A 16157-nucleotide genomic window follows, 5' to 3' on the forward strand; every position below is an offset into this window, starting at 1 on the left:
GAGAGACAGAGACAGAGACAGAGAGAGGTCTTCCATATGCTGGTTCACTCCCCAAATGGCCACAATGGTCAGAGCTGAGCAGATCTGAAGCCAGGAGCCAGGAGTTTTTTCCGGGCCTTCCACATGGGTGCAGGGGCCCAAGGACTTGGGTTATCCTTTGCTGCTTTCCCTGGCACATTAGCAGAGAGCTGGATCAGAAGTGGAGCAGCTGGGACTCGAACAGGCTCCCATATGGGATGCCAGTGCTGCAGGCCAGGGCTTTAACCCACAGTGTCACAGAGCTGGCCCCTAAGTTTTGCTTTTTAGAAATGAACTATATTCTTTCACCAATTTTAAGAATATCTCACTGCTCTCCTGGGCAATTACTTTGCTTCACTCCATGGAATATTATGTGAAAGCATACAAAAGAAATGAGTTGGAGATCCTGCTAATAAATCTAAAATTATGTCCTGATGTATTTCATAACTGTGCATATTCTTTTATTAGAAATAGGTAAATAAAAGTAAACAGGAAAGATACACTAAGTTGACATTCCTGCTTGTAAAATAAAAGGCATACTTATATATGCTAAAAAGAATTACAGGCTCATGAGGGATACTCAACTTTGGGGTTTCTGGACTTCCAATTCTGAGCCTTCCCCAATGCTCAGGATCATCTAACAATGGAATGGACACTATACATTACTAAAAACACCTGGTTTTCCATGACCTAAGCAAGCCTGTGGTCTTCTGTAAAATATATACCTACATCGGTTGTAAGTTTATTACAGAGGCTTTTATGATTTAGCAGGAAATAGTGAATTTCAATTGTAAACAATAAACATGAATTAAAAATGATTCCTGAGTTATAAAGGGTCCCTAGGGTTTCAGTTATCTAGTGAAGCACTAACAAGTCAGTCATTTATGTTCATAGAAAATTATAAATTCCACTCTAATAGTATACTCCCTTCAGCAGCATTTTTAATTAATCTTTTTTAGCCCTCAAACCCTCCCCATTGTCATCACATTTATCTGATTACCATATATTTTTGCTTCCATGAAAAGAAGGAAAAAGATTTAATGGGCATTAATTGCCTAAAATTCCTTGCTTTTCCCCTCCAAAATTATCCATTGAACTATTCATGCCTCCAGCTGTCAATAATACCATTGTCTGTCCCATCCCACAGGCAGCTAATTAGGTTCAGAGGCATACTTACAGATGGCCAGTGCCCTACCAAGTACAATTGTTGTGTCCTGAGGCGAGTCACTTATCATGTTCAAGATTCTGTTGAACTACCTGCTAAGTGGTGCTACACTACATACACAATTTACTTTCCCTGAAGGCCTGTATGGATAGGCAATGAATGCAAGAAACCCTGAATACTAAGCCTGGCACACAGAAATTGCTAATTTTGGCAAATGCCTACAATTGCTACTATTACACTATCACCACAGCTACCATCACCAACATGGTTCTCATACAGTTGCCATGATTGTACAGGGTGGACATGTTTGGGAGTCCCATTTTCATTTACTACAACATCTAAAGTCAAGTTCATTGTTCTCTCCTTGCTATCACTCAGCACGTGCATGCTCTTCACTTCACTTAACGAAGCTGGAATCTATGGTAACCATCTCTGACTATTCCCCGCCTCCATTTTCATACCAAGATACTTCCAAAAGTTTCTGGGAAAATGGGATTAAAAGATAACTTTATTTTGGTGCAAAAAAAAAAAGATGAAATCAGGTTCAATCTCACTGTTTCCTGATTCATTTTCCCACTCAACTGTCAGAATTATGTTTCCAAAAGATTTACTTTGTTATTCTTTGAGAGTTGATCATTTCCACTCCCATGGTGCATTAAATATCTGTGGGCCTGAGATGAATCCTATTCATTTTAGTATTCCTAAGGCTTAGCACATGCCAGCGGTCATCACCTTTAGGATTATAAAACGATGTCTAATCTTACAGATATGAAAATAGTTCAAATGTGTGCCTTAAAACTCAGTTTGAGAGGCCGGCGCCTCAGCTCACTAGGCTAATCCTCCACCTGCGGCGCTGGCACCCCAGGTTTTAGTCCCAGCTGGGGCGCCGGATTCTGTCCCGGTTGCTATTCTTCCAGTCCAGCTCTCTGCTGTGGCCCGGGAAGGCAGTGGAGGGTGGCCCAAGTGCTTGGGCCCCTGCATCTGCATGGGAGACCCGGAGGAAGCACCTGGCTCCTGGCTTTGGATTGGCGCAGCGCCAGCTGCAGTGTGCTGGCCGTAGTGGCTATTTGGGAGGTGAACCAAGGAAAAAAGGAAGACCTTTCTCTCCGTCTCTCTCTCTCTCTCTAACTCTGCCTGTCCAAAAACAAACAAACAAACAAACAAACAAAAACACAACTCAGTATTAGAGTCCGTAAATTTCATTGAATAAATGAATAAAATAGAGCTGACACTAAGAAAGGTATTTGTTTTTAAAATATACCCTAGTATGTAATCCATAAGCTGTACACTGGAAATTTATATTCATTAAATAAAAGTTAAAAAATATATATACCCTAGTATTTAATATCCTCAGAGACCATATTCTTCACATAGATGAAATTTAAATTCCTGAAACCAGTTTAATGAATGTAGGTTAATATTTGTTCTTCAGAGACAGTCAAAAGACTGAACATACGTGATATAATTTCCTGGGGCTTGGAATACACACCATATTTGAAGCTTTAACATTAGCCCTAAACTTATCGGCAATAATAAAAACAATAGCAAGTACTGTGTGAGTGGTTATCATAAGCAAGACACAAAGATTGCTTAGTCTTCCGAATAACTCTGAAAATAGTTATAGCTTTTTATCATCTTAAAATGAGAAAAAAGAAGCTCAAGAGATATTAAATAATTAAAACACATATTTCAGTATATCATATAAACAGTACATGGCAGAATCAAGTTTTGAACGTGATTCTAACCTCAAAGCCCCAATCAAAGTAGTGGGAGAATCTATCTTATTTTTCATGCTAAGGTTCAAAGTCATCTCCATTATACCATCATTTTCTTATTTACCATCCACCAATCAGGAAAATAAAAAGATCATCCCTTTTCCTACAGTCTGCAGTACCTTGTACATAGCACAAGTCAAACCTTTATTGTACTATGTTGTAGTAGGTTTAACTTGACCTTCTCTGAACTCATTTTGTGAGTCTTCAGGATCAAAAGCAGATCTTGCTATCTTGTCTTCCTGTTTCCTACTATGCATCCTGTATTCCCATTTCCTAGTATGCTGTTTGTATACAATGTCTCTTTAAGCACATTTAAGTAGAAGCTAATCTGCATAGAAAAGTTACATGTACAAAATAGAAGTACTTTTATACCTTCTGCTCACATGATAAATACCTAAGAGAATTTCAAGTAAAATATGCCCAAATTAGAACTTAATCCATGTAAAAGTTCATATATGGAGTATATGAATCACATATTTTAACATCTTCATCTACTTGTTCAAAAGAGTATCAGATGTAGGTATTGGGCCTTTAGGTTAGGATATCTGTTAATATGCTTACAACTCCCGTCACAGTGCCTACATTCAATTCCTGCCTCCAGCTCCCAGTTCTGGCTTCCTGTCAATGGAGACCCTGGGAGGCTACACTCAAGTAATTGGGTTCCTGCTACCCAAGTGGGAGATTTGGATTGAGTTCCTCCCAACTGGGCTAGGCCATTGTAGGCATTTGGAGAGTGAAGCAGCCAACAGGCATTTTGTTGTATGTATCTGTCTCTCTCTGCACTTCAAATATGTGTTTTTTTTTTAAATCTATCTATATAAAACAGTAATAAACAATATTTTAATGATTTTTTTAAAGATTTATTTATTTATTTGAAAGTCAGAGAGAAGAGGCAGAGGGGGGGTGGGGACCATCCAACGGTTCACTCCCCTATTGGCTGCAACAGCCGGAGCTGAGTCAATCCAAAGCCAGGAGCCAGGCGCTTCTTCTGGGCTTCCCACATGGGTACAGGGGCCCAAGGACTTGGGCCATCTCCTACTGCTTTCTCAGGCCATAGCAGAGAGCTGGATTGGAAGTGGAGCAGCCGGGTCTCGGACTGGTACAATATGGGATGACGGCACTTCAGGCCAGGGATTCACCCGCTGTGCCAGAGCTGGCCCCAGTAATAAACAATATTTTGTATAAACCAAATACAGAGTAGTCTGAGGAGTCAGAGGCAGGTTTAACTTCCAGAAGAAATGAAAAGGCCAGGAATCAATAGCTCAGGTAAACTTGCAGTGGTGTTTTGCTCTCACCTTGAACTCTAGCTTCTTCAGGTCAGGGCTATGCTTTACTTTGCTGTCTTGAGCATGAAGCCCTCTGACTAGGGTTTTATATCTTTAATCATGCTCTGTCTGGTTGAGTGTCTTCCCTTGGCAACTGGACAGAAGTCCAAGTGCACCATACGGAACACCCACGCAGGCTATGGATCTGAGTCTCTATTGTCTGACCACCTCACTGTTCCCCAAGAACCCACATTCAGTTGTGACTGGAAATGAATGAAGAAAAAAATGCATCAAAACCTTCGTGTATCATGTGAACATAGTTTACAACCTTCATGAGAAAAACTTCACGGCCTTACAGTCTGGGAAACTTCTTTCATTCCTAGCCAGGAAAAGTAAGACTTGACTTAGAAGCTCCAGGGCCTAACTCATGATTTAACTTCACTTAAAACTAATGAATAATAATGTTTTTCTCTCCCTTCGAAATTTTGTTAATCTTTAGAATTTTCAAACCACTCAATTTGAAAAATGTGATAGCTAAATAAATGTTAATATTACTGTCAAGGTAACATCTACGGTTGATTCATCCCCAGGATTCATACCTGGCTTGTCTGAGAAATACGACGAGTCCGGTTATAAAGGGCCATGCTGTCTCCTTCTCGGGTTCTTTCAATCCTCCAACCCCAAGCCAACATAGTTTTGAGAGATTCTTTGATTGGCCAGCGATAAATTTCTTTTTCCTAGATAGGAAAAAAAAAAGAAATTTAAGAAACAGGGATGTAATATAAAGAGTAAAGATTTTTAAATGCTCTATTCTGAAATAGATTGCCTTCATTTTTAAAAACCTTGAGTAGAATAGTTTATTTTAAAATTAAAAAGGAGAGTCAAAATTCTAAAAAGCAGAATGTGAGCTGAGATTTAGTCTTAGAAATGCTACTAAAAGGGATTTTGGTTCATTATAACTAAGAGGTTAATTCCCTTTAACTCCCCAACTCCTGATATGTTATGAAGAAACCACAAAAGAGAAACACAATTAAGAAAAACTGACAGGTTAGGAAATACACATGTAGAGGCTTTTCTACCATCTGAATGAAAACAGAACTAACTCTTCCTCTATACTAGAAAACCCTGTAACTTTGTTAAGATGTTCCTCAAAGAAGTAAAATATGTCAAAACTTATATATAACAAGCATATTCAAATATTACTTTATCTCCTCTCTTCAAGAAAATATTAAGCATAATAATATTTCCTTAAGTCCTTAAAATATGAGAGGACTAGGAATTGAAATGGCAAAGGTTATTAACGAGAGACAAGAACAGCCTTTGAAATATTGACAGAAATGGGAGAAAAAAAAAGGAAAGATATGTACGAAAATAAAAGGATCCTTGAATATAGCTAAAAATAGTTAATATAAAAGACAATTAAACCAGAAAACATGTAAGAAATGAAATCTCTTCTAAAAACATTAAAATCTTATAGACTAAAACAAAACACAACCTCTCACCTTTTCAGATAATAGTTTATATGGTTTCATCAAGGGTTGAATCTTGGAGGAGTCTGAATATATTTCTCCATAAATCCATCCATTTGCTAACTAAAAGATAACATAAAAAATTTTAATGTGTATTAATTTTAGAGAGTATCGTAAGTGTACAAGTGTTTAAGTGGTGTTTGATTACATATATTTAAACAATGATAAAATGTCTGAATTGAATTTTACCCAGCGTAAGTCAACATAAAGATTACCATATTATTTTCAGTAATCATTTGGAACAAATCATTTAATGCAGAGATTAAAAGCACCCTGTCATTCTTAAGCAGACCCAGGGATGTGATTATCTCAACAAACCCTTCCCTAAGAGGAGGCTGCAAGAAAACATTATCATGATGACATTTATTCTTACACATCTTGAGACCCCAGCTGGAACAGAGTATATCAAACTGGAAAACTGGAGTATGCACCTCAGAAAAACTGTTGAGTAATGTTACCTGCTTTGTTTATTCTTGAGAATATAAAGTTATCTCTCGACACATTGGTGCCACATTAATGGATCATCTGCATGTCTTCACTCCCATATAGCATTTCATGTCTGTCTGTGTGGCATTCAGGAAACTAGCCTCGAACAGCTGTAATATTCCTGCAGCATTCCTCTCCATCATCAACTCCACTCACTGCGTACTTACTGGAATCTTTATATAAAACAAACGCCGACTGGCTCACCTGGCCAATCAGTTAATTACTGAACCAAGAGCCACATGTGCATGTTCCAAAACACCCATGAAAGAGCTTCTCAGAGGGAATAAGGCACTGGCTGGCCAGAGCCATGTGTAAAACCAAATAGGAAATCTCGCACAATGACAGTGCAGCACTACCTCACACGCACATACGCTGGAGCCTTCGCTGTTTGATTTTCAATTCACCAGTTCACTACAGACTTATTTCAGATTTTTGCACCATCTCACTGAATTTCTCTAACAAACCTGTGTTAACCACCCTCTCTCAATTTTAAACTAGGTTCAACTTAAATGTGAATACTCAGGCATACTGTTTCCTTTAGAAAATCTCTTAATGTGTAAAAATATCTCACAGATGGAATTGCTTTGATGTTCTCATTTGAGTTGTTTATCTTGAAAACACAAATAAATCATAACATCTGGCCAATGTAATCCATTATTAGTGAACTACAGATCTGCTTGATGATACAAATGTAAAAGAAAAGTACATACAAGGTGTGAATTATTTTATTTTTAAAAGTTGAAAAAAACTTGAGTTTATATAATATAAAACTACATTGATAAAGTTTCCTTTAAAAGTAAATTCCAAACTTAAAGTCAATACTTCCTCTTAAAGCTCTTATTATAGTTACATTATACTTTCATGATCAGTATGTGTTTAGAAACTGTATTTATACTTTAATAGATCTTTTGAACCTTAAAGTTGTGTTTGATGAAAACTTTCACATATGTCTCATATGGCAAAGCTAGATAAATTAATTAGCATGCAGTAATTAAAGCTCTTTCCTAATTTAGATAAAGCTCTTTAACATAACAAAGTTAGGATCAAAAATATTTGACCAGCTATTGACAGTATTAATATACTGATTTAGAAAGCATTATACTCTGTTACCTTGTCCATTGACCATTTGTCATGAGAATGTTCTGCATATTTGTTAATGAAGTATTCCAACTTCTCAGGAATTATAATACTATGAGAAAAAAGAAAAAAAGCTTGATTTACAGGAAAATGACTTAACACTTTATTCATAGCTTATGAATGTGTAGATCCCAAACAATGCAAAACTGTTAAAAATTTTTAAGAAACCTTTTTACATTCTCAGAAAAATAGAAGTAAAGCAGATATTTGCTCATTTTATATTGATTCATATTTTATTATGTGTTATGTAACAAATATAATCAAGCATGTACCAGAGAAACATAATTAAAATATATTTTAAAACATAAAAATAAGTATATTAAATATAATAGAGTATATACAAAAGAAAAACAAACCTTAAATCAAGATTTGGTGAGAGTCAACAAGTATAACAGTATACTTTTCTCCCACATTCTTTATTTGAAGCTGTTCTTTCTTTTAGACTTGAATCCCTTGTGTAACAACTATATATAAATAAAAGACTGCTGAACCCCAACCTGTCACTTTTTTGAATGCACTAAAACTTCAACTGTTATAGAACTTGTGATGTTAATAACTTTAAAAATTAATGTCCCATATGTGACAGTGACTATATATAGCCACTGATATCTACTATAGAAAAAAGTTCCTAAATCATGATTTTTATCATCATTTACTTGAAAGGCAGGGAGAAAGCTGGGGGTGAGAAAGGGAGGGAGGAAGTGAGGAAGGGAGAAAGAGAGGGAGAGGGAGAGAGGGAGACAGGGAGAGAGGGGGAGAGAGGGAGAGAGAGGGAGAGAGAGAGAGTGCCTTTGCTCTGTTGGTTTACACCCCAAATATCTGAAAGAGTTGGGGCTAAGCCAAGCCAAAGGCAGGAGCTTAGAACTCGGTCTGGGTCTCCCATGTGGGTGGCAGGAGTCCAACTACTTGGAGTGCTGTCTGCTGCTTCCCAGGGTGTTCACTGGCAGGAAGCTAGAATGGGAAGCAGACACAGGACTTGAAGCCAGGCACTCTGCTATGGGATGCAGGCGCCCCAAGCAATGTCTTAAAACCTGAGCCAAAACCCCAACCTTAGGATTTTTTAAAAGCTTCGATTATTTATCTGAGAGTCAGAGAGACAGAAATAGAAAGAGAGAGAGAGGTCTCCTCTGATATTTCACTCCTCAAATGCCTGCAGTGTCTGTGGCTGGACCTAGGCAAAGCTGTAAACAGGAATGCAATCCAAATCCTTGCCCTCTGATAAGGGACAAGAGTATCTTAGCCTCTAGGATAAATGCTTGCTCCCCATTCTTTAGGATTTTTATATAATATTTTTGATTCCTTTCATTTTCAAATGAATATTCAATCCTTTGAACAGATGTCAAGTGCATGCAAGGATGATCTAGTCTGATGAGAAATGTATGACTTAGGAGCATTAAACATATACCTGAATTGAAAATTAAACATACATATAATTCTATTGATTAGTGAATGTAAGTTATTAAAGCAATTATCTCTGAGAATCTAATTCTAAATAAAGCCTAGTATGTGCTGGTTTCCTGTTCTTTGTCTAGCAAAATTATCAGTCAGTAATTGAACTGTATGACATACAAACACTTAAAATACAATAAATTTTTTAGAACTCACAGTCATGTAGAGATTACTGATATCTCCATGTAAACCCAAATTTGTTAAGAAGTCCCCAAAGGGGCAATCCTAGGTAAATTAATGTACATGCCCACTACTTATTAATTAATTTGATTTAATTCATCAACACTAAAACCATGAGATTAAAGTTATTTTAAAATCCTGGATTATAGTATATGTTAGCAAATCACACACTTACCCATGTAGGAATATGAACATGTGATATTTTGGTTTACTTACTTTGGAAGAGATACAAAGGATCAATCACATAAGCCAAATACTGGGGGGTAGAGTCTTTTCTCACAGGACTGTCATCAAATACCAAACATGCAAATTTAAGGCATTATCAAACTAATGGCATACCACTTGGGTTGAAGTTTTGATTGATTTTTGGGAAGCTAACCTGACTGGGGGCCACCTAGAAGCCTCAAAGTTGAACTCCCAAGCAAACCCAGAAGCCATGGAATGTAACTACCAAGTGACTACCTTGCTAAAACTCATCTTGCTGAGTCACCATGGAATCAGTAAGACAGTGTGGCACGAAGATGCAGCTTTCCTTGCAAATGGGGAACCATGGTCCTACTTAAAGACAGTAACAACAAAATGCTGAGACTTCAAACACCTGAAGTACCCAAACATCTTACTGTGGGACAATGTAGGCAGTTAAGTACAAGTAAAAAGCTTCATAATATTACACAGCGTTGTTTTTTCTTTGGTTAAGATTGTCAAACTGCATTCTAACTGTGCACTAAATTTTCCATAAAAATACTCATTTGATTGTCCCTTCAATGTCATACTGTGCTTCATGATGCTGAACATCAGCTGGGAGCCCTGGGCCCTGCTGAGAGGTAGTGATTCCCTGCTGTTCTTAGGAACAGTGTGGCAGTGCATGCTGGGGTCATGCTAAGTGAAACATGCCACACAGAGATGGACCATAGTTATTAACAACAAACCTTTGGGGTAAAATTTCAACTAAATATATAACTGATACACTTTCTTGATTCTCATTATTATAGATAATACAACATATTTCTATATAGACAATCCTAATTATGTTGAGTATCCTAGAAGGTAGAATTTAGCTATTTCTGATATTAGTATATCATCACTGTTACCACTATTGTTTCATAAATTAAAGGGACCCCTATTAAAAGGGTACCAATTTAAAGGGGCATGTATTAGAGAAAGTTCACTTTAGTACCTTATTCAATTTCAGACTTCACACATCATTTACAATAAAAATCTGCTGCAATAGAAAGAGTCCATACTTTGAGGTATCAACAGGTTGTGGGTTAAAGTTCCCTTCAGAATCCATTGATGACTGTTTTTCCATCATACTGACATAATTTGATTCCATGTAGTCTGGAGGCAAAGCTCCCGCAACGGCACTCAGGCAAGGCAGTGCCAGTTTGAAAAGTTCTTGTTCATATTTCTGGGAAGAAATGGAGGATCAAAAAATGTGATATTACTACACAGCAAAAGTTGTCAGTATGATCACTGTGGATGTTACAAGGTGGAAGAAAATCTGAATTACCCTGGGCTAACCCAACTCCCTGATGATCCTTTAAGAGATGGAAAATAGTCTGAAATCCTTTCAAACCTAAGAGAAGCTGTAGTTAGATTTACACCAGGTGCCTCTTGAGGGGAATAAAATCTTTACTTCTCTAAAAGTTTATCCTCCCATGTTTGAAATGAAGTAAACTTGAATATTTTTATAAAATGTTACTATAACATAATATCAGCCAGTGAGGATTATATTCCCTACAGATAGTTATAGATTACTGCTATACCACTTTATAATGTTAACATATGAAAAACAAATAAATGACAACATAATAGAGTGAGGAATTTTAATGGGTCTGAATTACAAAGGTATGAAAAATAAAATTCTAACTAGTAAAGAAATTCTACAAAAAGTCCGCATAAAAAATTGGGGGAAAGAAGTATAATTGTATATTAACTGAATAACATTTAATTCATAGTTAAAGATTTTAAAAATAAAAATATTGTTGAATTGATTTAAATATTCGTAATTAAGTTAATGTACATAATTCTAAAAATATCTACACATTTAATGAGATTCTACTTATCAAAAGACATTCAGTAAGAAAAAGCATCAAAAGGCTGCTACACATGTATTCAGAGGTAAATTTTTCCCCATTATGTAGCAACTACTGATTATACTATTTCAACCATCAAATAATGTCTGAGAATTCAAGCTAATTTTGATTAAATTAAGAATGAGCATACAAAAAGACATCCTGATTTTCTCTGAAATCATTACCTTCCAGTCATATGAAAAATATATAAACTATTCCTTATAAAACTGCAACTCTAAAGGAGTGTTGAATATACAAGGCATCAGTGACTGGTGCAGGGAAATCTTCCCAGGCAAGGCAGATGTCACTCAGCAGGCCACTGGAATACTGTGATTTTATAACATTTTACTTTTTTCTATCTTTATATTTGATATAATTTCTTTGGGATTTATAAGATTAGAGAAGTGACTAGACAGAGTTTGGGTCCAAACCTCCTACATTCACCAGAAACTTATCAAGTACGGGGCAGGTTTCTGAAATGCATAAATTCTCACATAAAAGAAAAGTGCTACCATAATGAGTATGAAAAATCAATATGAACCTTATTTTCAATCTTTGATAGTAGAGAAAAGAGAAAGATCTATAATGTCTTCAATATCAAAGACGTGTGGCTTTTTATCAGTCTGGCAACACAAATACATCCATAAAACATTAAATTACCTTTTGAGACAGGGCATCAAAAATGCCCCAGAACAACTTTCTTGACAAGTGAAGCTCCTCTTCTGAGGCAGCACCAAAGTTTCCCCACCCTCCAGGCAGGCAGTAATATTTCCAACATCTTTCATAATGATTTGTCAGCAGCTTTGTGGGAAAACAATTTCAAAAGCAAGTGAGCAAAAGATACCTTTCCTATTTGTCACATTTCCCCTCATCTGGCACCAATTCCTGTGTGATAAGGTCAATTGAAGCAAAACTTCTCAATCCCATATAAATTCTCTTGGACAATACTATTTCCTTGTATACTATCTCTATGTGAATTTTAATATTTATTGCAACATGAGGACCTGATACCCAGGTTTCCAAAAAATTCTGTCTTGAACAGTATTCTCTATAAAGTTTTTCGATATCTATATATTCCAGAGATGTATTTTCATTACCATCACTAATGCACAGTTTTATAAACTGCCACCTTCTGGAATCCATGAGGAAAAATGAAAGGATTGATGTCAAGGTGACCCACAAGCACAATAAGAGAACCTTACCTCCATGATTATTTTTACTCTCTCTCTTTTAACCTTCAAACTTTATGATTTGACAAAAGGTTACTTCCATACTTAAACTCCAAGACTGCTCTGTATGGACAATTCCTTTATCTATACTTCTTTATGGATACAAATGCAATGTATTGCTGAGTTTTTACCTATTTATATATGTTCAAAACTAAATGGGAAGTTCAAAGACAAGGATAGAACTTCTCAATTATTTGCTAGCTTTTTAGGTAATTCTTCCTTTATCAAATATAGATAAATTTAATACAATGATCTATATGGATCAGCCACAAATATATGGATTCTTTTTACAAGTATGGAGAAAAATAAATTAAAAAAGATTATTGTTATTAAAGCTAATTCTAACTACTATCTCTTGTTATCAAAATATTTCCTTTTAAGTCATCCTTTTAGTTATAAAATACAAGCACATGCAAACAGATACACACAAATACTCTCACATAAAATTGAGGAATCTCAAATGGCAAAATATTGAGATCAAACTTGCTTTAATTAGCATAAAAATATCTGCAGTGCGAAAGGGTTTTATCTCGTATTTAAAAAGTGATACTGTATCTTTTCTCAGTATCTCTCAGCTTGAAAAGTCCATTATACTGTCTTATGATCTTGGGGTACAGTCTATACTATACTGGATTATAATACTAAAAGACAGGAAGATGTTCCCAGTTCAGTAATGAGTAATGACTTGAGAGTTCAGGAAGAGAACAGTAAAGGTAGCCAGAGAAAATATCAGTGACTTTTCTTTCTTTTCTTCTCTTTACTTGAAAGGCAGAGTTAGAGAGAGAGAGCGAGGGAGAGACAAAGAGAGAGGTCTTCCATCTGCTGGCTCACAACCCAAATGGCTGTAATAGCAAGGACGGAGCCAGGCCAAAGTCAGGAGCCAGGAAGTTTTTCCAGATCTCCTGCACGGGCACAGGGCCTCAAGGACTTGGGGATGTTGGCATTGCAGGTGGCGGCATTACCGGTATGCCACCATGTTGGCCCTGTGACATATCTATACTATGTGCCAACCTGCAACTATACAGATAGAGGGGTTATTGTTGAGCTCTGTGAAGTGGCATTTGGAAATTGCCATGTGATTACCAACTTAGAAAATGTTTCTAAAGCCAGCTCATTATTCCTTAAGGTTGTAATAATATTTTATGCCAGGTCTGTGACCATACCTTCTAACCTAAGAATACGTTGCCTTATCTTTTCTTTGTGGTCCATTTTCCCCCATTGATTTCCATGGAAATCAATCTTAGGATGTCCATGATCTTTATTACTTATCTATTTCAGATTGAATGCACACATGTTTACAACTTCGACACCCATTTTCATAATTGTGGAAAATCTCCTATTATCAAAGACCAAACATGATTTACATAAGAGAAATGTATGTAACAGGAAACAGAGTCAAAGCAAACAGTAATCAAGTGACCACACCATTTGCTAAGCTTACCTTAAGAGGCATCTTTGCATGCTCATTTAGTAATGGGACATCAAATACTAATCTTCTGAGTAAGTGCTGCATCATAGAAGGCCGCAATTGGCTGTTGAAACAAACTCAGCTTTAATAATGAAGAGAAATGTGTCTAAATTGAGTAGACAATTGATTAGCAGACAATTCCAATTATATGAGCCAAGAATCTGCACCTACACTTCTCTGCAGATGGTATTAATTAGGTGTTCCTAATTTTAAGGTTGGCCAGTCATCACTAGATTTGATGTTACATTTCCCTACACACCTCTGTCCCTGAAATGTGAAGACACCTGCTTATCTGCTAGATTTTCCTCTTTCACCCTTTCCTTCCCTGTCAGCCACAACTTCCAACTCCATGATTTCTAAAAACACTCTCCATCAATTATAGTAAATGCTTCCTCCCTCACGCCAGCAGATGATTGGAATCAGAAAGAACGGGGAGCATAGGAATAAGAAAGAGGGAAGAAAGGTTGAGACAACAGCTTTGCTAGAAGAGGAAGGCAGAGAAAGTAATACATAGTGAACAACTAACTACTGTGTCAGACAACATCAAGCATGTCATCTTATTTAATATTTGGAAAACCTATGAGGTAGGTGTTTTGATTCCATTTTCCAGAATTTCAAGTCAAGGACATTATTGAACCACACCCTTTATTATACACTGCCCTCAGTGTATAATAAACCCATGCCCTCCACTGCAAGTACAAACCATTCCCTCACCCATGGACTGCCAGGCTGGTCCTCCAAGGGTTACTGGCCCACTAGAAAGGAGCCATCACTTTTGCCAGGATTCAGAATGATCATGTTCACCATCAGGACCTCAGCATGGGGAGATATGGTCCTTGATCTCATTTTAAAACATTTAAATTAAGACTTACCCATAAGCAATGGGTAATAAAGGAAATATTCAGCCTCTGCACTGCCATACATAGGAAATTTTCACTATCATAGCTGTCTAAAAAATGTTTAATTAGGGCATTTTTTCTCTTTTCTAATGGAGGAGAATTAAAATCATCACATACAGTCAAAAAGATACAGTCTACTAATCTTTCATTCAAGTAGCCAAGGACTACTGATATAATCATCCTCTTCAGATCATCCAGAATAACATTCTATCCATTCATCAAAAACATTTTCCACTACCTGGATACTCTAGGGAGGCTTGGATGAGTACTCCTAACCTGACCCATACCTCAGTATATGGAACTACCTAAAATGAATTAATTTTTTGTTGTAGAAATTGCTTACAAATTTGATAATGTTTGCAAGAGTTACATAGTAAATTTTCTTTCTCAAATAACAAAACTACTGGCATAGATAGTTGTCTACTTACCCACAAATAGAGAGTAAACAAACTTCTATGGAATCCCGTTGAGCTTTGGTAAGTGAGCAGCCCTTAGAAAGCCTATACACAGTATGAAGTAATGAGTCAATGAGGGAAGCATGGTGCTCTGTGCCAGCAAAAAGAGGAGCGCATCTTGTTAACAAAGGCAAGACAGCGGTGCAAAGGTACCGATTGAGGGCCAATGCCATGTCTGTAGCACTCAAAGCAGCCTGAAAAGGAATGAAATAGAAAGTCATTTGTGTTTGGTAATGGACAACTTCCAAAGGAATCAACAAGTTGATGTACACTCACAATATTTAGAATATGTCAGCAGTATGAAAAAGAAAATACATATTTTTAAATGTGGTTCATATGATCTTTACCACTAAAAGCAACTGATTACAAATTGTTCATAAATTGATAAAAATGAATGCAAAGCTATCTGTCTCCTTGCAAAGCACAAAAGATTCAGGTTTTATCACAGAATATCAGTGGTAGGATCTACAGAAGATAAAGACACCAATGATATCAAAGACGTAAGTCTTGTGCATTGCTGGCAGAGGAGATACAAAGAGGTTTATTCTCAGACAGATCACATATTTATAAATCCTCTGTGAATTCTATTTAGTAATGTTATTTATATTTCCGTTCATGTCCATCAGCATCAATAATCAAATGTTGAATGTCTTACTAGGTTATCAACTATATTATTTAAGATCAGAATTTCAGGAGAAAACAGATTTCATGAAAGGGCTATTGTCAATTGCAACAAATAATAGCCACATATGTGACAAAGTTAATGAATAAAAGTAATATTATAACTAATATAACAACATTTGGAACTTCAAATTATTCCATGAAGTCTCCAACAAAAGTACCTTTTACACTGATAATGGTATATTCTCTATGGGGAGTAACTGACATGCAGGATAGATTTTAATTTATCTATACCTTAGCAAATGAAGAAATTAGCATGATACTGTAATTGACATGATTCAACAATGTCCATTAAATCTTCTTAATATTTTAATTGCTTTCATTGGGAAGCATAACTGTGCAGGCC

General features: G+C 36.4%; 1 protein-coding gene across 1 annotated transcript in view; it reads right to left on the reverse strand.

The window, feature by feature from the left end:
* The window catches only part of RYR2 (ryanodine receptor 2), a 776922-nt gene that overhangs the window by 167574 nt on the left and 593191 nt on the right, over positions 1-16157 (reverse strand). Inside the window, exons 50-56 of the mRNA XM_062210679.1 lie at positions 15104-15324; positions 13750-13840; positions 11740-11880; positions 10249-10412; positions 7349-7427; positions 5726-5815; positions 4823-4960 (exon numbers count right to left, since the gene is read on the reverse strand). Coding sequence (XP_062066663.1) covers positions 4823-4960; positions 5726-5815; positions 7349-7427; positions 10249-10412; positions 11740-11880; positions 13750-13840; positions 15104-15324 — 924 coding nt within the window. The remainder of the gene's footprint in view (positions 1-4822; positions 4961-5725; positions 5816-7348; positions 7428-10248; positions 10413-11739; positions 11881-13749; positions 13841-15103; positions 15325-16157) is intronic.

The sequence above is a fragment of the Lepus europaeus genome, chromosome 14 (genome assembly GCF_033115175.1).
Source record: "Lepus europaeus isolate LE1 chromosome 14, mLepTim1.pri, whole genome shotgun sequence".
NCBI lineage: Eukaryota > Metazoa > Chordata > Mammalia > Lagomorpha > Leporidae > Lepus > Lepus europaeus.